Here is a 21,876-nt window from a genome sequence, read left to right as displayed (position 1 = left end):
TTTGGCTTCCTGGGATTCCTATAAAAGTAAAACATAATCATCAGACTCTTACTCATTTAGACTACAAAACAATTGGGTGACACTATAAGATAGTCACATAAAATGTTTCTGATCTTGCTATTAAAATGTTGTGACAGTAACACGTGAAAAACTTTTAGAATTTAATGCTAGGAAAAACTGTGCTTCCTTTGGGTAACTGATATAATTCCTTTTTCCAAATAATTAAGAATTAGGTACTAGAGTTTATTTACCATTTGTCTTTGGCTACTAGGAATATCAAAACCAAAATTGAGAGTTAATAATATAAATTGTTGAGCTTATAATCCCGTGTGATGTGTTTTCCCTGACAGTTTTTAAAAATTCTGCTTGCATACTAATATAATTTACTTTGTGATGTTATTTATCTTGTGTGTCATCTCAAAAATTTCTTAGAGCAAGGGAAACTATTCCCAGAACTTATTTATTATCAATATCAAACTATGATGTTTAAAAAGTAACTCCCACCCAACAAAAACATCTTTTCTTATCGGTAAATAAATTCCTTACTTTATTTAAAATTTTCACTTATTCAACAAGTATTTTTAGTATGTACCAAAAAGTTAAAAACAATTCTAGAAAAGAAATGGGTAGTATATGTACTTTGAAGAATTCTCATAAATTGGTCTCTTTAATTTTTAAAGTTATGTATATATCGAACCATGACACAGAGTAGGTGATTTTAAGTGTATATGAATGTTACTATTGAATAAATCTGAAAGTTACTCCACCAATGTTTAACAATATACAAAAGAAATGCTTTATTTTGTGATAAATCGTATGACTTTTAGTTAGTATTACTTTTGAGGTCACAGCATATCTAAAGTAATGGGGAAATGGAGATGTGAATAGACAAACTGGAGACTACTCTAAACCACAATGAGAACCTCTGAATTCATAACTCAGTAGTCTTGGCAGCCGTGCCTTCCTTGATGTTAGGTCCAGATTCTCCTTCCTGATTCTCAGAAACTTCCTGCTGGGAAAGGAAGGGAAAATGAGATTACATACAGATAAGCCCTATTCTATATAATGCAAGCCACATATGTAATTTTATGAATTCATAAAGCCAAATTAAAAAATAAGCAGGTAAAGTAAATTTTAATAATATATTTTATGTCATCAAATATATAAAAAATATCACTTCAATATAGAATCAGTTTTAAAATGACATTTTACATTTCCTCTTTCATATTAAGTCTCAGAAGTCTGACTGTTTGTACTTACATCCTATGTCAACTTAGATGTTAAATGTTCAACAGTTAAAACAAAGTAGTGTTTAATGAAAAAAATTACACTTCAGTTTTTAAATTTAAGTAACTTGAAATCCAGTTCCCTAACTGAACCAGCTACATGCATTTCAAGCCCTCAATAGCCAGGCTACTGTATTATGCAGTATAAGACTAGAATATGAAGAAATCAATTCTATAATTGCTTCTCCCTCATCTATGTTGTTTTCCCCCTTTTCTCTATCGTTCTTTCTAGTTCTCACAGTCCAGTCAAATCAAAGGCAATTATGGAGTCGTGGGGAGATAGTATAAACTTTACCAAAAATAGGTGACTGAGGCTATTGGGCCTTGAGACTTGCTTAATAACTTTCTACTCTTTCCTACCTAGCTCATCTGGGAGACAGCTGGAGGGCTTAGGTGCATCCCTTCGTTTGATAAGGAGCCTTACTTCTAAATGAAAAACAAACAAACAAAAAAAAAACTAGGCAGTAGGCAGGTTTCTAAAATCAGTGTGTGGCGGCTAGGTTGAGTGTACCAGAACATAGAATAACTGTGGACATCTTCTGGGAAGCCAATTTGAGTCCATGTGGGGGGTGGGGGTGGTTGTCAGCAGCTGAGAAGCTGGCCTGCAGCTCCAAGTACAACAGGTTGAGGCTGTTGTGACAAATAGACTTTTCAAGGGCTGACACTTTGGAAGGAATCTCACTGCCAGGGCTCTTTTCCGAGCCTTAGTCTAGCACAGTGGTTTCAGCCTTCCTAATGCCATGACCCTTTAGCACAGATCCTCATGTGGTGGTGATCCCCAACCATAAAACGATTTTCATTGCTACTTCATAACTGTCATTTTGCTACTGTTATGAATCGTAATGTAAGTATCTGATAGGCAGGATGTATTTTCATTGTTACAAATTGAACATAATTAAAGCACAGTGATGGATCAAAAACAATATGTAATTATATACTGTGAACAATGTATTTCTAATGACACATAAATGAAATTGTCTTGAAACATGGTGTAGCACGGGTAACAGTAAACTTAATGTAACAACAGTAAACTCCACTGCTACATTTTGCAACAATATGCGTAAAATGCCAACTTCAGTGCGAAGGTTGAGATAACTTCTTTCTCACCAGATCTGCCTATCCACATGTGGGCGGAACCGCCTGGAGACGGTTTAGAGGAGCGTGTCTCGGTTCCTAACACCATGGGAAATATGTGTTTTCTGGTGGTCTTAGGCGACCCCTGTGAAAGGGTCGTTCGACACTACCCCTAAAGGGGTCACGACCCACAGGTTGAGAACTCCTAGACTTTAGGAGCTCTACTGAATCCTATTCAGAACATTGCTGCTAGTTGCATGTGAGTCTGCGAGTGGTGACCTTATGGCGACCTTATCTACAGAGCAGACTGTGCATGACCTTTTCAGTAGGTTCAAATCTGATGGGAAACTCCACCCTTGACGAGTAAACAGAAACCAGACCGACTGGAGCTATAGGAGTGTGGTCGAAAAGGAGGTATGAAGCCACCAGCTCACCCACCCGCTTCATGTGTCCGTGATTAAAGACAAACAAAACCTCACTGCCTTCGAGGCGATGCCAACTCCTATGGACCCGACAGGACAGGGCAGAACTGGCGCAGAGTTTCCGAGGAGACTCCGCTTTGCTCGGGAGTAGAAAGCCCGCGGGGCGCGGGCCGACGCGTCGGCCACCCATCACCAAACGTCTCCTGGGCTAGTCAATGGAATGTACGTGTTCAGAAGCCTTTATGGCTAACAGACAGCAGGCATTTCCAGGCACCGGCGGGCGCTGGCGGAGCGCATTCCGCGGGCGTTGGTCTCTAAATGCAAAAGACTCCGAGGTGGTTGTTTTAACGGTTGGGGTGACCCGGTCTCCGGTGGGACTGAAGGGGACACGAGCTCGGGGTGCCGTGAGACCGCCCCGAAGTGTGCCCAGGATACCAGCTCGGCCCTCGGGGCGGCTCGGAGAAAAGGCCTGGCGAAGGGGGCACAAGCACGCAGAGGCGGGGCTCCTTCCAGATACCCAGCGGTGCCCCGAATCGAGTCAGGCGCGGGGCGACCCCAGAGGGCAGGGGGCTCCCAGACTAACCCTAGCGGGAGTGGGAGTAGAAAGCCCCTTCTCCGGGGAGCCCCCGGTCGCTTCGAGCTGCTGACCTTCCAGAGTAGCGGCCCAGCGTGGAACCCACTCGGAAAGGCCTCCCTGCTAGGGCGCGGGGTGGGACCGGCCACCCGGGACCGGGTTTTCTGCCCAAGGAGCTGCGCTCGCCCTGAGGGCCCTCCGGTCAGGCCGGGCCATCTGACCGGGCCTGTCAGGGGCCAGCCAGCGCCCCCGCCCCCGCCCGCCGCGGGCCCTCCCTCAGGGCCTCGGCCCCAACAGCCAGCACGCGCGGTCCTTTCCTCACGCGGCGCCGCGAGCGGCACCACAGACGGCTGCCTCCCCTCAAACATGGCCGCGAACGGGGGTCGCCGTCTAACCTCCTTCCTTCCCACCAACACGAGCGACCCTCCGCGCCCGGCCGGCGCGGTCTCGATACCGCGAAGTCCCCAGACGGAAGGGCGTGAAGACGAGGTAGGGGCGACGCCATTCGCTGGCACAAGGGGGGTGGGGGGGAGGGCTGAGAGGGAGCGGTGGGTTCCCGCCATCGGACCGGCCTCTGAGGTGAGAGCACCGAGTACCTGTGGAGACCTGGGGCTCGGTGCGCGGCGGGCAACCTTGGGGCCGGTAGCCTTCCGCGGAACGCCCGGCCTCTAGACCGTTGCTCGCTGGTTCCTCGACGGCAGCACGCTAGGGCTCACACTCCTCCCGCCAACCGGGGCTGAGGCGGCGCGAAGCCAGAGCAGGCCAATCAGGGCGCAGCGCCGGCCAGGGGGCGGAGCGACTAGGGGTGGGGCGAGTGGGCGGCGCGCGCAGGCGCACTGCGCTCCTCCCGCCTGCTCCACCTGCAGCCTGGACCACCTGAGTTACATGCAAAAAGCCTCACCTTGGAAGCCAAACTTTTCACCAGTACCCTCCTTGCTTTAGTCTCTGGGCAGGGCCTTAGCCAAAGTCACGCAACTGCCCCAGATTTTTTTTTTTTTTTTTGCTTCCTCGTGTACTCTTTTTTTCCTTGGGCGCTTCTTAAAGTTAGTCATGTTTTAGAGCCATTTATAGCCTCCCACTTAGATTATGAGACGCTGGGCATGAGAAAGATGAGATTTTCTGCCCCAATAAAGATGTACAGCCTCAGAAACCTTAAGAGGCAGCTCTAAGCTTCCCTCTAGGCCAGGGTCACTGTGGGCTGACTTTGAATCTCTGGCTGTGAGTTTTTCAGTTTGGATTCTAGTATTAACTGGTCCTTGGCAACGAACGTGACTTGGCATGGGTGCATTGCCATCAAGTTGATTCTGACTCAGAGCAGAGAGCTATCCCACATAGTTCTGTAACATTTACAAAGCAGACTGCCACATCTTTTCTCTATTATTTAGTTACAAGTAAGATTCTTCACAGCCTTTCTAATAGTTTCCCTTTACATATTTCTTACATATTTCCCTCCTGGTTTCTATCTAAAAGTATAATCTACTTTCTTCTGTTAACATACTGTGACCCTTTTCATGTTGCTCTAGTCTTCTATAGTCGGGGCCGGTGAAGTAGTGGTTATGCTTGGTCTGCCATCTGCAAGGTCAGCAGATTGAAATCACCAGCAGCCTATAGGGACAAAACCAGGTTTTCTACTCCCTTCAAGTCACAGTCTCAGAAATTCATAGGAACAGTTCTGCCCTTTCTATAGGGTCACTATGAGTCGGCATCAGGTCAGTGAATCTAGTCTTCTATACATAGAGTGAATGCACCATATTTAAACAATTTTGGTATTTATTTGCTTCCAGAAAGTCAAGATCCATGTAATATCAGCAACACTATCCTTTCATCACGTCCTCTTTTGAATCTGGCCTGACCCTCTGACAGCTCCCCGTCAATGTATTGCTGCAACTGTTGTTGGATGATCTTCAGCAAAATTTAATTGCATGTGATATCCATGATATTGTTGAATAATATGAACATTCTGTTGGGTCATCTCTCTTTCCCATAGGTACAAATATAAATTTCTTTCAGTCAGTTGACCTAGTAGCTGTCCTCCAATTTTCCTGGCATAAATGAATGTTTCCAGTGCTTGATTAGCTTGTTGAAACATTTCAATTAGTATTCCATCAGTTCCTGGAGCCTAGATTTTTACCAATGCTTTCAGTGCAGCTTGGACTTCTTCCTTCAGTCCCACCGGCCTTGTTCATGTGCTACATGAAGTAGTGGAATGTCGACTAGTTCTTTTTTGGTACAATGACTCTTGTGTTTTCTTTCCATCTGCTTTTGAAGCCTCCTTCACCATTCATTATTTTGCTCATAGGATCTTTCAATACTGCAGCTCAAGGCTTGAATTTTTTTCTTGACTTCTTTCAGTTTAAGATAAGCTGAGCATGTTCTTCCTTTCTGGTTTTCTAATTCTAGATACTTGCACATTTCATTAATATTTTTTTCTTTTTTTACATTTTATTAGGGGCTCCTACAACTCTTATCACAATCCATACATCAATTGTATAAAGCACATCCATACATTCCCTGCCCCAATCATTCTGAAAGCATTTACTCTCCACTTAAGCCCTTTGCACCAGGTCCTCTTTTTTTCCCCCTCCCTCCCCCCTCCCTCATGTGCCTTTGGTAATTTATACATCGTTATTTTGTCATATCTTTCCCTATTCGGAGTCTCCCTTCCCCCCCTTCTCTGCCGTCCCTCTCCCAGGGAGGAGGTCACATGTGGATCCTTGTAATCAGTTCCCCCTTTCCAACCCACTCACCCTCCACTCTCCCAGCATCACCCCTCACACCCTTGGTCCTGAAGGTATCATCCACCCTGGATTCCCTGTGCCTCCAGCCCTCATATGTACCAGTGTACAGCCTCTGCCCTATCCAGCCCTGCAAGGTAGAATTCGGATCATGTTCATTAATATTTTACAAGAAGTTGAGTTGCCCTTAGAAATTTTCTGTTCAGTTTTTTACTTCATCATTTCTTCCATTGACCTTAGCTATGATTAAGAGCAAGTTTCAGTTTCCTCCAACATCTGCTTTGATCTTTTCTTCTTTCATTTTTAATAACCTTTTGCTTTCTTTGTGTATGGTGTTCTTGATTCCAACCCACAGCTCAGGTCTTCTGTCACTAGTGTTCAGTGCATCAAATCTGTTCTTGAGATGTTCTCCAAATTCAAGCGGGATATTTGGCTCTTTTGCTTTGTTGGTTTGAGATGAACGTGTTTTTCACTAAAGACTCTAAGTCCATTTAAATTTTAACTTTCCTCCTTTTTTGAGGGGGGAGGCACTTTTTTGAGGATGAAGAATATGGAAGGATTGTTTTTCACAGAAATATATATATATATATATATATATATATAGCAGCTCTGTTGATGAAATGGGATCTTCCACTTCCTCATTTGATGGAATCATATGGGCTCTGGTCCAAGTTAGATCAATCAAATCCTTTTCTTGGAATTTCACAGAGGAACTAAGCTTTCAGCCTGGCTAGTTGCTCTCTTAAATGAAAGCTATTTACAAGCTCTGAGAATTATCAGAACAGTAATTGAACAAGATGAAAGAGTTGTATTTAAATTTGGCATAGAACGTTTCTCTCCATAGCACACCTCACTCACTTTTGGTTCTACACTTCCCAATGTGCCTCTCAGGATCACTGCTATAAAATGTTGCTTCAAGCAACTGAACACACTGACTTTAATATTTACCAATAACGGCTATCTTTTTTTTTTTTTTACATGAAGTTGACAGTATAGACCCAGACCAATTTTCTCCTGAGGCTCCTCAGATATTCCTGTCCTGAGATAAAAGCAGGTTGATGAGGATAAACACAAGCTGGAATTCTATTTTTGACAAATTTCTTCCGATGGTCAAAGTGTTAAAATGGTAATGCCAGTAGTGGTTTCTGAAACTCACTTGCCATTGCAGATTTGTATGCCAACTCTGTACTCTGGGATCCCTGGTGACATAGTGGGGTACAGGTTGGGTTGCTCTGCGGATTGAAGACAAGGCTTTCCACTTCCATCAAGTCTTGGAAATGTGCGGGGGGTGAGGGTAGGGGTGGGGTAGTTCTACTCTGACCTACAAGGTCCCAGAGTCAGAATCGAATTGATGGCAGAGTTTAGAGTACACCATGATGTACTCAGAACTTTAGGAGCTATAGGTACATGTACAAGAAACAAACTCATCTCTCCCCATGTCTGTTCACCTACAGTTAGAGTAATCTAGGTTTAAAGGGCTTTTGGTCCAAATTCAAAAAAGCTCTAAGCTAGCATACTAATGGATCTAAAGAATAACTGATGGTTCTTTTGAAAACTGCATTGATCGCTGTTGCATTTATTGAAAAGTGGCTACATCCAAAGAGTTTCAGGAACTCACTTGATGATTAGGGTGTCTTTCTCAAAAGAGGGGCAGCAAAAAAGAGGAAGGCCCTCAATAAGATGGATTGACACAGTGGCTGCAGCAAGGGACTCAAGCACAGGAACAACTCTGAGGTTGGGCACTGTTTCCTTCTGTTGTACATAGATAGGGGTGCTATGGGTCAGAACCGAATCAACAGGACCTAACAACTCAAAGCAGGCATTACAGTAGAGTAACAGATTTAATCTAGATCTTTGGTATGTCTGATCAATTTCAGCCACATTTTTAAGCTCGAGCCAGAGGTGGATTACAAGCATGGTGAGATCATTGTGTTTCTGGAGTTCCTGAGTGGTGCAAATGATTAACACACCTGGCTCCTTAAACCAAACTTTGGTGGTTCAAGTGCACCCAAGGGCAACTGGAAAGATTTGGGTATCTACTAAAAAAAACTAATTGAAACCCCTAAAGAGCAAAGTTCTACTCTACACACACGAACTCACTAGTTTGAATCAACATGACAACAACTGTTTATTTCTAAAACTGGATCTCACGTACATTTTACTGAATCATTTATAAATTTTTAGTTTGACAAATTAAGTCTTTTAATAGGTTTAAGCAAATATAAGTTTTCTCAAGGGATTTCATTACTGAAATTTTCAGGAATCCTTTTAAAAATAAGAAACAAAGCTCGCTATGATAATTTTGTGTCAATTTGGCTGGGCCAGGATTATTTGATTTTGTACGCAATGAAAGCCTCAATCCACAGCCATCAAGTCGATGCCAACTCATAACGACCTTAGAGAGCAGCGTAAAACTGCACCTTTGAGTTTCCGAGACTGTAACTGTTCACCGAATAGAAAGTCCCATCTGTCTCCCTCAGAGTGGAACAGCTGGTGGTTTTGAACAGCTGACGTCAGTACGAATCACAGTCCAACTGCTAACCATCACACCACCAGAGCTTCTTAATTAAAGCCTAGCAATCTTTTATGTAACCCCATGTAATCAACTCCAAAGTGGAATCTACTGTGAGCAGCCAATCAGTTCCTAAGATTTGAGTGGACTGCCACCTCCTCACTCATTACAGTCCTGCAGTTGAAAGCTTTCCCAGGGAGTGTGGCCCACACTTCTCTATATTATAGCTTCTGTAAGCAGAGCTACGGGAAACCTTTGTAGTCTGATTCTGCATCTAGCTTATGCACGTCCAGTTCTTCAGACTTGAGCCCAGTTTGACATATTACCTGCTGATCTTAGGAGCCATTACTGCTCTACTGACCTTGGCTTCATCAATCCAGTCACAAGCCTAACCTGCTGTCCTTGGGTTTGGCCACCTTGGCAGCCACCGGCCTGTGGGGACTCCTGTAGGACATCCCTGCTCCTACAACTGTGAGCCATTCTCTTCAAGTTTCTATCTATATAGGTAAGCATTATCGATTGTGCTTAAGAACCCGTCTACTACACCCAAGTGCATGTCAATAACCTGTTGGTAAGCATTTCCCCAAAAAAGGCCAATTATCTGAGAATTATACATTGGAGATAACCTGATACAAAATATTCTAACAATGGTTTGTTCCCCAGCTGTATCCTTTGTTCAAGAAACAGACAAGAGGGTACCTGGAATTTTTTTTTAAGCTATGTATTTAATTTTTTTTTACATAACAACCTTATCACCTTCAAAGTACTATCCATTACACTTACTACTTTTGTCAAAGATGGGATTCCATTCTTGGAAACATTTTTCAAACTCATGTGTGGATGGCTGACAGCACCTCCCTCATTTTCTCTTCACCTCTTCTATGTCCTCAAATCAGTTTTTTCACGTCCCTCTGCATTCGCGGAGACATACAAAGTTGTATGGAGTGAGGTCATGTAAGGTATGTGGGGCAAGAGAGGCATGCTGGGTTTTGTCAAAAACTGGTGCATCGAGATGGTTGCAAGACCAGGTGCATTGTCGTGGTGGCAAAACCAGTCCCCTGTCTGCCACCAATCAGGCCTTTTTTGCCACAGTTAGCTATCTCTTCAGAAACTCTAAATAGAAAGCTTGATTAATAGTGGAATGAACTCCAAATGCACTGAGTGATCATTTTCACCCATTCAGGAAGTTGACAGACATCTAGAACGAGGTTTGTCATCAATCAATATGACACTTTATATGAAATGAGAAAAACCACTTGTACATTTGAGATTTTCCCCATAACATTGTCCTTGTAAGCTGTGTTCAGCATCACAAGTTTCTGAGGCATTCTTCCTGAGCAGGAAACAATTTCACAGCCGCACGCTGTTCTCTGAAATTGACCATCACAAAAGTTTTGAGCGAAATTTGCTTTTACAAAAAAATTCACTGTGCCCACCTTCCTGATATGATCAATGAAGACAAAAGTGTGCATAAGCAAATGTGGTGAAGAAAACTAATGGTGCCCGGTTTTCAAAAGATAAAGCATCTGGGGTCTTAAAGGCTCAAAGATAAACAAGTGGCCATCTAGTTCAGAAGCAACAAAGCCCTCATGAAAGAAACACACCAGCCTGTGTGACCACTAGCTGTCAAAGGGATCAGGTATCAAGCATCAAAAAATCATATCATTGTGAATGTGGGTGAGTGCAAAGTGGAGACTCAAAGCCCATAGGTAGCCAACCGGACACCTCCTTACTGAAGGGTTGTGGGGAGATGAGCCAGTCAGGGTGCAGGGTAGCAACGATGAAACATTTAACCTTCCTCTAGTTCTTAAATGCTCCCCCCCCCTCGCCCCACTATCGTGATCTCAATTCTACCTTACAAATCTGGCTAGACCAGAGGATGTACATTGGTACAGATAGCAACCGGAAACACATGGAATCCAGGACAAGTGATCCCTTCAGGACCAGTGGTGAGAGTGGCGATGCCTGGAGGGTGAAGGGAATGTGGGGTAGAAAGAGGGAACTGATTACAAGAATCTACGTATAGCCTCCTCCCTGGGGGATGGACAACAGAGGGCGGGGGGAGATGCGGGACAGTGTAACATGACAAAATAATTTATGAGTTGTGAAGGGTTCATGAGGTAGGGGGGAGTGGGGAGGGAGGGGGAAAATGAGCAGCTGATATTAAGGGCTCAAGTAAAAGGCAAATGTTTTGAGGATGATGGGAACAAATGTGCTTGACACAATGGATGGATGTATGGATTGTGGTAAGAATTGTACAAGCCCCCAATAAGATTTTTTAAAAATTCACTGTGATGAGAGAACCTTCCCAGATGACGCCACTGAGTGCGTGTTCTCAGAGCCAGGTGCTCAATGGTTGCCTAATGGGAAAAATGCACACTGCAAAAGCTCTGCTCCCCAAGGGCAATTTCGGTTTTTTGAGGGGTACTCCCTGGTTCTAAGAGGTTCAAGATTTCTAAGTTAGTTTAAATGAAACAGTAAAGACCTCCTCTGGGCCTTTCTGCATTAATTTAATTTTAGGGGTGATGTCAACGATCAGTGCTTGTGACATTTGTCTTAAAAAAATTTTTTTTGCTGAGTTTACACAAATTAGGTTCTCCTTTAAGTCTTACACAAGTGACTCAGTGACAGTAGTTACATTTTCATAACGTGCCCACTTTCTCATGAATTCCAGCCTGGTTGCTGTTTCCAGTAATGTAGGTTCCCTGCCTCCTTACCTCTTCATCTTCTCTTGGATAATCTTTAGCCACTTGGCCTCATACTTATATGGATCCCGATACTCACCTGTTATAGTCTCTATTTTATGAGTCATGTTATTTAGTTAAAAGATGGTGTCTAAAAATTAATTTTTAATTGGGGGCTCTTACAACTCATCACAATCCACACATATATCCATTGTCAAACACATCTGTATGTATGTTGTCTTTTTCAAAACATTTTCTTTCTACTTGAGCCCTTGGAATCAGCTTTTCCAATTTTTCCTCCCTACCCCATGTCCCCGATAATTTTATATTATTTTTTCCATGTCTCACACCAAACACTATCTCCTTTCACCCACTTTTCTGCTGTCTGTCCCCTTGGGAGGGAGGCCATATGTCAATTATTGTGATCAGTTCCCCCTTTCTCTCTCCCTTACCTTCCTAGTATCGCTACTTGCCTATTGGTCCTGGGGGGGGGGGCGCGGTATCTGTTCTGAGCTCTTATCTGTACCAGTATACATGCTCTGGTGTAGCCAGATTTGTAAAACAGAATTGGGGACATGTTATTGGGGGGGGGGCACAGAGAGGTGGGAGAAGCAAAATTACAGTTATGAAGTAGCAACGAAAATAATTTGATGGTTGGGGGGTCACCACAACATGAGGAACTGTATTAAAGGGTCACAGCATTAGGAAGATTGAGAACCACTGCGTTACATTATCACAGCAATCTTGTGTTTGGATTTGGATTAATATTGACAGTTGGATTAAAGATAAATTTATACACAACACAAAATCATTAGAGATGTATATAAAATGGAGACACTGGAACTACAGGGTATTTTAAGAAACATGTTTTATTTCAAATAGCAACATTGCCAAGCATTGAATCTGTGTAAAATGAACTTGTCGCTAAAATGGCTTTAATGGTTGGTTCCCACCTCATTCCCGCCATCCCTACATTTTTGTTGAGAATATACACAGTTTCTCCATGTACCATTTAGTACCATTGTTTAGCTGTGGAAACATCCTTACCCTCTTCTAGGCTGTTCCTCCGTAACATAAGCTTCTCCAAGGTTTCTTTCATATTGCTATTGTCACTTTGAATCCCATATAGTTTTTTAAACAGCAGATCTATTTTACTAGGCAAGCTTATCTATTGTTGGGTTTTTAAGAGCCGTCACAAGCTATTTTAGGTTTAACAACTTCTTTCAGTAGACAGGCTGGCTTCCTGTTCCACAGAAACAGAAGCCAAGGGGCCAAGTTACTCAGGCCCAGAAAAAGATTTGCTCGTTGACTTAGGAGAGGTGTGGCTATGGACCAATGATTATAACCTTATTTCCAAATCCTAACTTGTGGTAACATAGTAATTTCCCTAATAGGCCTCTTTAATCATGAGTAGTCGGTGAGACGTGTGTTCACTGCCATGAGTGACTGGACACAGAATAGATGTAGAGCAGAGTGAGAGAGTGGTGGTCAGAACAGGTGAAGAAGGGTGGACTCTGGAAATCTAAGAGCCAGAGGTCAGATACGGCCAATCCCTCACACCATTTACTACAAATGCCTAAATGAATATTACACCACATTAACATAGGTGACCAGTGATATACATTAACACAGCTAACATGGCGTGAAAAGTCATGCCATGTTCAAAGCAAATTGCATGAATTAACACATTTAATTTTCACCACAACCTTGTCGTATAGTTATTTCCCTTTTATAGATGAGAAGAGGGAGGCAGAGGTGAAATAACTTATGAAAAATAACAAGGCTAGAAAACAATGTACCCAAAATTCATATTCACAAATCTTGTTCCAGGAATATGGCTTATGATAGGGTTAAGCGGTCCTTTGAATATTACGAGTGAACCAAGTATGGAGATCCATTGCAAAATGTGCACGATGGTGGGGAGCCTGGGTTATTTTAATGTTCTTTCTGTACACATGCATTTCCAGTTTTGCTATTGTCTCTCATTAAAACCTTAACAAGAAAAAAAAACCTCTTAAGACATTAATCTGGTATCAGTTTGAGGATTAAGAGTGTTCTACCAATCAGGATACAGCCAATGAGGCCTCTGTGGGAATGGCCTTAAGGATTCTGGGAACTTCTATATTTCCTCCTTGGAGGTGGGAGACTCTCTATGCTGACTCCGAGAGATGCTCTACTGACAAGACACATGGAACCACACTAGAACCTTGCAGCCGGAGAAGTCACATGGAGAGCCCTGCCAGAGCTGAGATGCTTACACTGCTACTGGATCCACAAGACTTCCCACCCACTGGCCTGTGCTCCTCCTGCATTCGACATCATTGCATGTTTCTTGAGTTTGGAAAGGACTCTATAGATCGGTTATCAGACATAGGGGCTAATATCAGACTTATGGACTTGATCTGGACTATGCTGGGCTGTTTTCTCAATCCTCAATTGCTCTTGTATATAAAGCTCTTTCGTATACACAAGTGTCTCTTGATTTGTTTCTCTAGTCTACCCAGACGAAAACAATTCTCTATAGCTCTAGAAAATCTAGAGTCCTTGATAATTTGAAATCCCGGTCGGTCTACATTCTCCCAGTTTTATCAGGAAGGAATACTTTTGTTCTAAACATTTTATTGTAAAGTGGGTGAAGGTTTACAGAGAAAACCAGTTTTCCACACAACAATCCATACCCACTGTTTCATGTCACTGATTACAGTCCTCACTCTGCATCAGCATTCATTCTACTTCCTATTTTGTTTCCATTCCTACTCCTTCACGAACCCTTCTTACCTGGTGAATATTGTCCTAGATCTCTTTTGATATCAAGAGATTTATTGCTTTTTGTTATGAAATGTGTACTTACCTAGATCTACTGTTCACCTTCACACCTGTTTATTGTTTGGCTGCAAACTGAGCCATGGAGCTTCAGTTTCAGGCCTTAAAAGTGAGTAGTGCCATCATCTTAGGAGTTCCTTCTGTCTCTGACCATTAACTCTGGTCTTTTTTGAGTGATGTTGTATTTCTCTCCCAGCTCTTAATCAGGATCTTCTCAGAGTGATCAGAAGTTCATGCAGGGTCCCATCTAGTTCTTCTGGTCTCAGGGCTGTGGAGGCTAAATTTGAGTGGCCCGTTAAGTCCACTAAACTAATTGTTTCCATGTATCTTTAATTTTCTTCATTCTTCTTTGCCCCCAAGACAGGTAATGAACAATAGTTGTACCTATAACCACTCATTAGCTTGTATGACCCCAGCCAATACTCACTGAACTAGGATGTAGAACATTGTCTCTGTTCATTGTATTATGCCAATTGACCTTGGTATCCCCCCCCAGGTCCAGTATGTCAGGGAATGCTTAGTTTAAAATCATGCTAAAGGTCCATGTTTAAAATTGTGTAAGCAGTTATTAATTGGCTTAATCATCTTTTTCACACAATTCAAAATTCAAGTCTTGATCTGGAAGATTTATTATAAAGACTTAAAATATGAATTAATGAGGCTTGAGAAATGCTGAGGTTTATATGGCTGTTCAACGTCTTCAATAACACTACTAAGAGTACCACATGAGAAATTCTATTAGAAATCACTCAACTGATATTCTAATTAGGAAGGTATTTTAACCACAATAAAAGTCTGTATGACTTCATATGTCAGGGCACTCATGAATGCAGTCAACTCAATGTACTCCAAGGACAGACATAATATTTAAATAAAATGTTGTGTATGTGTGTGTCTGTTTTCATTGTAATAAAGAAGAAAATAATGAATCAGGCTTCATATCAATTAGACAACTTTTACTAAATGAGAAAACTACATTTAAAATGTGCTTTAAAACAAAACAGGATTAGAAAAAAAGATGTAGGCATTTGAAAGAACTTTGCACTGTGCTGAAAATCAAATATTTCTTGCAGTAAATACAATGCACCAATCCATAAAATGTAAGTTAACAGAAGTCTCAATTTAACATCTTCAAAGACAATATTAAGGTCAAAAATTTCACATCTATGGCAGCACATACAGAAGGGCACTAAAGTCTGATGTCCATCCCAATGACAATCACAAATTTGACAGTGTTTAATAGAAGCTTTTAGAATCACATCCACAGGTCTCAAATCTGTCTTGTAAGTTCTTGTTTTATTATAATCATTTAAGTTGACTTTTCAACTTACCATTTGTTAATATTAACCCTTTTTCTTAAAAAAAGAAAGCGAGCGAGAACAGGAAAAGAAATGCTGCAATAAAGTCTTGATCATGAACAGAAATTATTGCTACTATTAGTTCACTAGAAAGCATTTCTCTACAACATTAGATGAACTTTGATCATGAAAAAGCAGAATAAAAATCTTTAGTGACATAAGCCTTACAATCGTATACAACATTCACATGGCAATATTAAGACAGTTAAGCACCCAACAACCAAAGTTGACAAAATGTCCCACTGACCAGCATTCACTTAAATACGTCCTTCTTACAGAGGGGTGAAAAAAAAAAAACACAGCGTCAGCTTTCTAAGGCTTGTCAAAAAAGGATCCTCATGTTCTGTGGATCTAAAAAACAACAACAACAACAACAAAAACCCCAAAAAAACAAAACCAATGCAGGTGAGGGTGTTACCAGAAAGCTAAGCATGCCAAAAGATGTTTCGTGCGAATCAAAACCTAAAGCCAAAGTACCACATAATCACATTTCCAACTAGTCGGGTGATACTATATGAGCCTTATCTTAAAGTTAAAGGAAATGCTACTGCACAATAGCACATCAATAAGTTAAAAATTATACTGCACAAATCCAAATCAGTGGCAATTTCTGTGTAAAGCAAAGTATTCACTATCAGATGGAAAGTTTGCCCAAACTGATTAATCACTGGATTGGACAGTTTACATATTTTTTTGAGCAATCAATGTTTAAAATTCATTTTTCTTGTATTGAGGCATACATTTTCTTAGGAAGATCAAACAAGTATGTAAGTAAGTAAAAGCATAGGGGAACAAGTCAGTGAGTATCTTTAAAGCTCTTCCCATAGTTCACCTTTAAAAAATGTATGGATGGGGGGTGGGGGTGGGGTAGACATTAAAAATACTTGCTATTATTCTAGCAAAACGAAAACAAAACAAGCCCAAAATAATCAAACAACCAAGCAACACTAAAACCACATTACACAGATGGATCATCATGCTTTCATGTGGTTTAACTATCACATCTAGTTTAACAGGGATGCTTCTCAACTTTAAAAACTGTGATACGTGAAGATGTAATTTTAATGGATAATTTTGAATTTGGATTTAACTTTGTTGAATATTTTAACAGAGTATACTTATTACAATACAGTGTAGCACATCTTTCTATTAGAAAAAAATTTAAGATCCTTTACCCGTCTCCTTAAGTGAAAGAGGTGACATCATAAAGGGTGTCAAATGGCTGGATGGTTTTACAGTGCACACTTATCTATCATGAAGTATGTCCTTAACAAATCTGATGGTTTCTTTACAGAGTCCCTTTCTTCACCTTTTCTTCGGTGGATTCGCTGTTCGAGGTGGAGTGACAGGACGTCCAGAATTCAGTCCACCATACTGGTACTTGGCTTTCTTTTCGGATGGTTTTAGTATCTTAAAATAAATAGTGTATTAGCAATGTGATTCTTTCCACGGCAGTAAGGTATTTGATTGGTTTTCAAGTTAATGACACAATTTCTCTCACTTAAAGACCGTAAATGTTTTACTGAGTAACATTAAAGCTAAATGAAAGTATTTTTTTACAGCATAGTATTATATATCATTCCATTTATATTTGCCACAAAAGCTCTACTACATAAATCTTATCAATGATCCATTTCTAAAGTTTAAGTAAAAATTTCTTCAAATTCGTATGATTTCCATCGTGAGTCAAAAGATGTTCGTTTTAATCATCACTCTAGAGCCTATTTACTAGGACAGTCTCTACCACATCACAGTCCAAAAGCCCTGCGATGACAGCTCTACTGTCAACTGGGGTCACCATGAGTTAGAATTAACTCAGTGGCCGGCCATCACTCACCACAGAGCTGTGCAATGACCATTTTGTTACTCCCCCTCAAAAAAGTTTTTAACTCATTATCGGTCACTTTCCATTTTTGTCCTTTGTCTCCCCATGATTCCAACCAACTTTCTTTTTCTATTGATTTACCTATTCTACTTATTTCATTTAAATGCAATTATCTATGGAACTATGCGTGGTCTTTTATGAACAATTTTTTTTCATTTAGCATGTTTCTGAGGTTTATATTGTAGCATAAGTCAATGCTTTTTAGTTGTGTCCTTGGACGGATATGCCACATTTTGTTTAGTCATTCATTCATTGGCTGATGGATATTTGGGATGTTTCTACTTTTGGATTATGGAAAATAACATGATGTTAAAGTATTTGTATTTGCACGGACACAATTTTTATTTCCCTTGTGTAGATACCTGAGAGCAGACTGGCTGTTTGCTATTTCCATGCTCAACTCTTGGGCAACTGTCAAACTGTTTCAAATCATTATTTCTAACATTTGTTATATTATGTGAATTCTTTTAAATTAGTCATTCTGGTGGGCAAATTGATCTTTAGCCTACACTGTAGATAAAACCTTTTGTGAATTTTACAAGAAATAACTATGAAGTATTTTTTTTTTAGAATTATTCCAATCATCACAGTGCCTCAGTGAAAAGAATATATTAATCTAATTCTGTATGGCAAATGTCCAAGGACAGGGTCTGGTTGTCATCCTTAAACTGGAAATGAGGGATTTAAAAGTCCCTCTTTTTGAAAACATAAATACAGTTGTACGCTTGTCCAGGGAAAAAAGCTCTTTGCAGAAACCAAGTATTGACAATTTGGGGTCAACAAACAAAAATGATTTATTTTGTATGCAGAACATTAAAGCTAGAGCCAGTCTCTTTAAGTAGGTGACTTTTTGTTTATAAATGGGTAAAGGCCATATAAATATGCAACTCTGTTCAAGCACCTGGCTGCTAGCTGAAAGATGTGGCAGTCTCCATAAGGATGTACACAGTCTGCTTCCTTAACGATGTCAATGTTTGGAAACCCTAAGGAGTTCTACTCTGCCCTATAGTTGCTAACGGTCAAAACGGACTCTTTAGAATGGATTTGGTGGTATATTTGGTTTTTGAGATTGTATGAAACTTTTTTTTTATTTCACTTTATTCTCTTCTTAGTTTGTAATTCTCTCTCCATTATCTGTCCCACCCATTTATCCAGCAAAAGAAACAACACCCTAAATTATTTATTGTAGTGACATTTTTTACTATGTAAGTCACTATCCAACAAGTCATATAGGAATTTAACAATTTAAATATCTAAAATCAAAGATGAACTAAGACTACTTAGAATTCCTAAACCCTTCAAATTGATGTATTTCATAAAGCCTAGAACTTTTGTGACCCAAATCAGAAATCTCTAATGAATCTATGTGAGAATCACTTCTAAATAAAATCTATTGCTACAGGAAAGATCACAAATCTAAAAGAAAAATTCCCTGGCAATGGTTTTAATTAGACTGACAAATACTGTAAAAAATATATGCTTTATCATACCTGAAAGGAACACATCAAAGTTTCATCCACACTCATCATTCCACCAGCATTATCAAATTCGCCACAGTAATTTGGGGCTGAAAACAGTGTTACCAGTTGTCGTTTAGCAAAAAATTCATATCCATCTTCAACCACCTGTCATAAGAAATGTAGAATGGAAAACACACGGAAACTTATTCACAGCAATTCTCAACCATCCGTACTAGATTTGTGTGTCAAAATTCTAAACAAATCTACTTTGGCAATTGTGGTTTTTATTCTGAAAATGGATCTAGCATTTCTGTAAATTTAAGAATGTAGCTTACACGGAATAATAATAAACTAAGATTTTAAAACTATGCCATTTTCAAGGTAACTCACAAAACAAAAACAAAATATGCTAATAGGTGTAGTGTCTGCAGAGAGCTAGAACATAATGTACTTCCTTCTGGCATAAAGATCACACCATAAAATACTCAATTGAATGGACAGCAAACTAGACAAAGAAGACACTTTTCAAAAGCCATTTCTAGTTCATCTTCTAATTTTCCGTTAGTATTATACAATTACACACTGAAAACGTTAGTAAATTTAGCTGAATTTATCGATTATACTCATTAAAATTTGTAAATCATTTTTTATATGTATAATTTTCTTCAATTACTTAGCATGATTTGTAGACCATGCTGTCAATTCCAGAGTAATTTAAACAATTTGTTTCTCAGCTCTGTAAGTTTTAGAAATAGCTAAGGACATATTATTTGCAATAGGTAAAATTACTTTTTGAAATCTATTTTAGGTCTCCTTTGATAAACAAGGAATTCCTGGGTTGTACAAACAGTGAAAACATTCAACTACTAACCGAAAGGTTGGAGGTTCAGGTCCACCCATAGGTACTTTGGAAGAAAGGCCTGGCGATCTACTTCGCATAAAATCAGTCATCAAAAATCCTATGGAGCACAGTTCTACTCTGACACACATGAAGTCACCATGAGTTGGAATAGTGCACACAAGTGGTTCTGGTTGACAAGCAGTACTATCCTATGATACTTGTTACAAGAAAGCACCTCCACAATAATGCACGGTGCTAACGCCTATTCACAGCAGCGGACATACTCATCTGTGATGTTGAACACACGGTACAGTTTATCAACGCTTCCTATTACACTCTGACCCTATCTATCCCCTCTCAGCACAGTGCTTGATACCTGGTACATACTTCTTAGTTTGTGCATTCTTTGAATATTTTTGGTTAAAAAAATAAGTAAACATTTGTAAATAAGTGTTGTTTCCCACTGTAAATCTCTCAGGGCACGTTTTGAAAATACGCAGGAAAGAACACACACACACACAGAATTTTAGAGGACACACCAGAGACTGGAGCACTACAAGATAAAAATGTGATGTTGGAGAGTATTCTCTTAGGAAATTTCGCCATCATATAAATTAATAAAAGTTGTATTTTAATACAGTCATAAAAATAAAGATTTACTGGTTAAAAAGTTGTGTGAACCCCCAATAAAGTGATTTAAAAAAAAGTTAAAGCAAAGGATTTAGGAACATGACTTCATTTTGAAAAAACAACTAGGAAATCCTGCTAGGGAAGAGACATGATAAACAATCTTCCCAGGTTAAGGAGAAATGACCACACAAGCAGATAGAAGTGGCCAAATGTCACCTGTGTTGGCAGGGGTAAAACCTCAGGGAAGAGACAAAAACTATGTCATAGCATATATTTACATATTTAGTCTAATGAACTTTGCTTTAACAAATACTATGAAATCTTGGAAAATATTTTATTCACAAATTTAAAATCTTTTTAGCAGCCTCATATTAATTTACGTCTTAACAGAAATTTTAAAGATTGCCTTGCATTTAATGTATCCCACATGTTGGCCTATTGAAGATCTTGAAGAACTGTTAATAAACTTTGGTTTATCATTCATTCATTCAACAAATAGTGAATACATGCTGCAACAGTCATTAATTAATGGATTACTGGACCCATTATGTAATTACTAATCCATTAATTACCTAATGGATTACTTGTCATCAATTAATCAATAAATATACTCACGTCACTATCAACACTCTCCTTAAAAATTTCACAATTTGGTGGTGGAGGACTTTTAAATAAATACCTAAATAAAATAAATACCTGAACATAAGAGGCGGCCTAAAAAGTGGATTAAAGAATCGTAGAAGTTTCCATCATAAAATTTTATGAGAAATTTTCAAATATTCATAAAAGTTAAAGTGTTTAAAATATTTCCCCTTCCCTTACTACCTGATTCAATCATGAACCGGATTTTACTAGATCATTCATTTGTCCTCCCACCACCTTTTCCTACTCTAACATTTTAAAGCAAATCCCAAATATGCTATTTCATCTCTACATATACTTCACTATATTTGTGAAATAAGGTAGACATTCTTCTCACAAAATACCATTATGACTAGAACAATGATTTATTTGTATATAGTACTGTTTCTGTAAAATTTCCACAATTGTTGCAAAAATGTGTTTTGTTCTTATCAAAATCCAAAAGCTATACAACTTATTTGATTATATATATATATATACACATATATACATAATTTAAGAACCACATAAAATGGGACCAAATATTGTCTAGAATGTTTCAAGAAAGCATTGAAAAATCTTAGAATTACAATGCACCTTAAATTTTTTTTAATATTCTAAGAGGGTGTGAAAAAAAGGTGAATAAATCACTAGACTTGTTAATTGTAAGATCTAGGTTTGCCTCTACCTCTCCTCCTACTGATTACCTGGCAAAATTTAACTTTCCTGTACACAAGTTTCCTCAAAAATAAAATGAGAAGACCTGTCATGAAGAAGCTGATACTAAAACGCTCATGGCTTTTTTTATTTCATACCTGATGAGCTCGACAAATCAAGTCCAAATCATGACGATTCAGAAATTTACTGACAACATCAGCTCCAAAAGTGAAGGAAACACCACGATCATTTTCCCCCCAGCCTTGCACATCCTTATCTGGATCAGACCACAGCAAATCACAGAGCAAACCTTC

General features: G+C 39.8%; 1 protein-coding gene across 2 annotated transcripts in view; it reads right to left on the bottom strand.

Annotated features, from left to right (window-relative positions):
• Positions 1–16,310: 16,310 nt before the first annotated feature.
• The window catches only part of PPP1CB (protein phosphatase 1 catalytic subunit beta), a 41,859-nt gene continuing 36,293 nt past the window's right edge, over positions 16,311–21,876 (bottom strand). For both annotated transcript variants that reach the window (XM_075535966.1, XM_075535964.1), the window contains 3 exons: positions 21,721–21,872; positions 18,844–18,978; positions 16,311–16,878 (listed from right to left, as the gene is read on the bottom strand). In XM_075535966.1, the coding sequence (XP_075392081.1) occupies positions 16,774–16,878; positions 18,844–18,978; positions 21,721–21,872 (392 nt within the window). In that variant the 3' untranslated portion in view covers positions 16,311–16,773. The remainder of the gene's footprint in view (positions 16,879–18,843; positions 18,979–21,720; positions 21,873–21,876) is intronic.

This window comes from Tenrec ecaudatus, chromosome 17 (genome assembly GCF_050624435.1).
Source record: "Tenrec ecaudatus isolate mTenEca1 chromosome 17, mTenEca1.hap1, whole genome shotgun sequence".
In the NCBI taxonomy this organism is placed as follows: Eukaryota; Metazoa; Chordata; class Mammalia; order Afrosoricida; family Tenrecidae; genus Tenrec; species Tenrec ecaudatus.
Note: the sequence above shows the minus strand (reverse complement) of the source record. Positions and strands in the feature narration are given on the sequence as shown.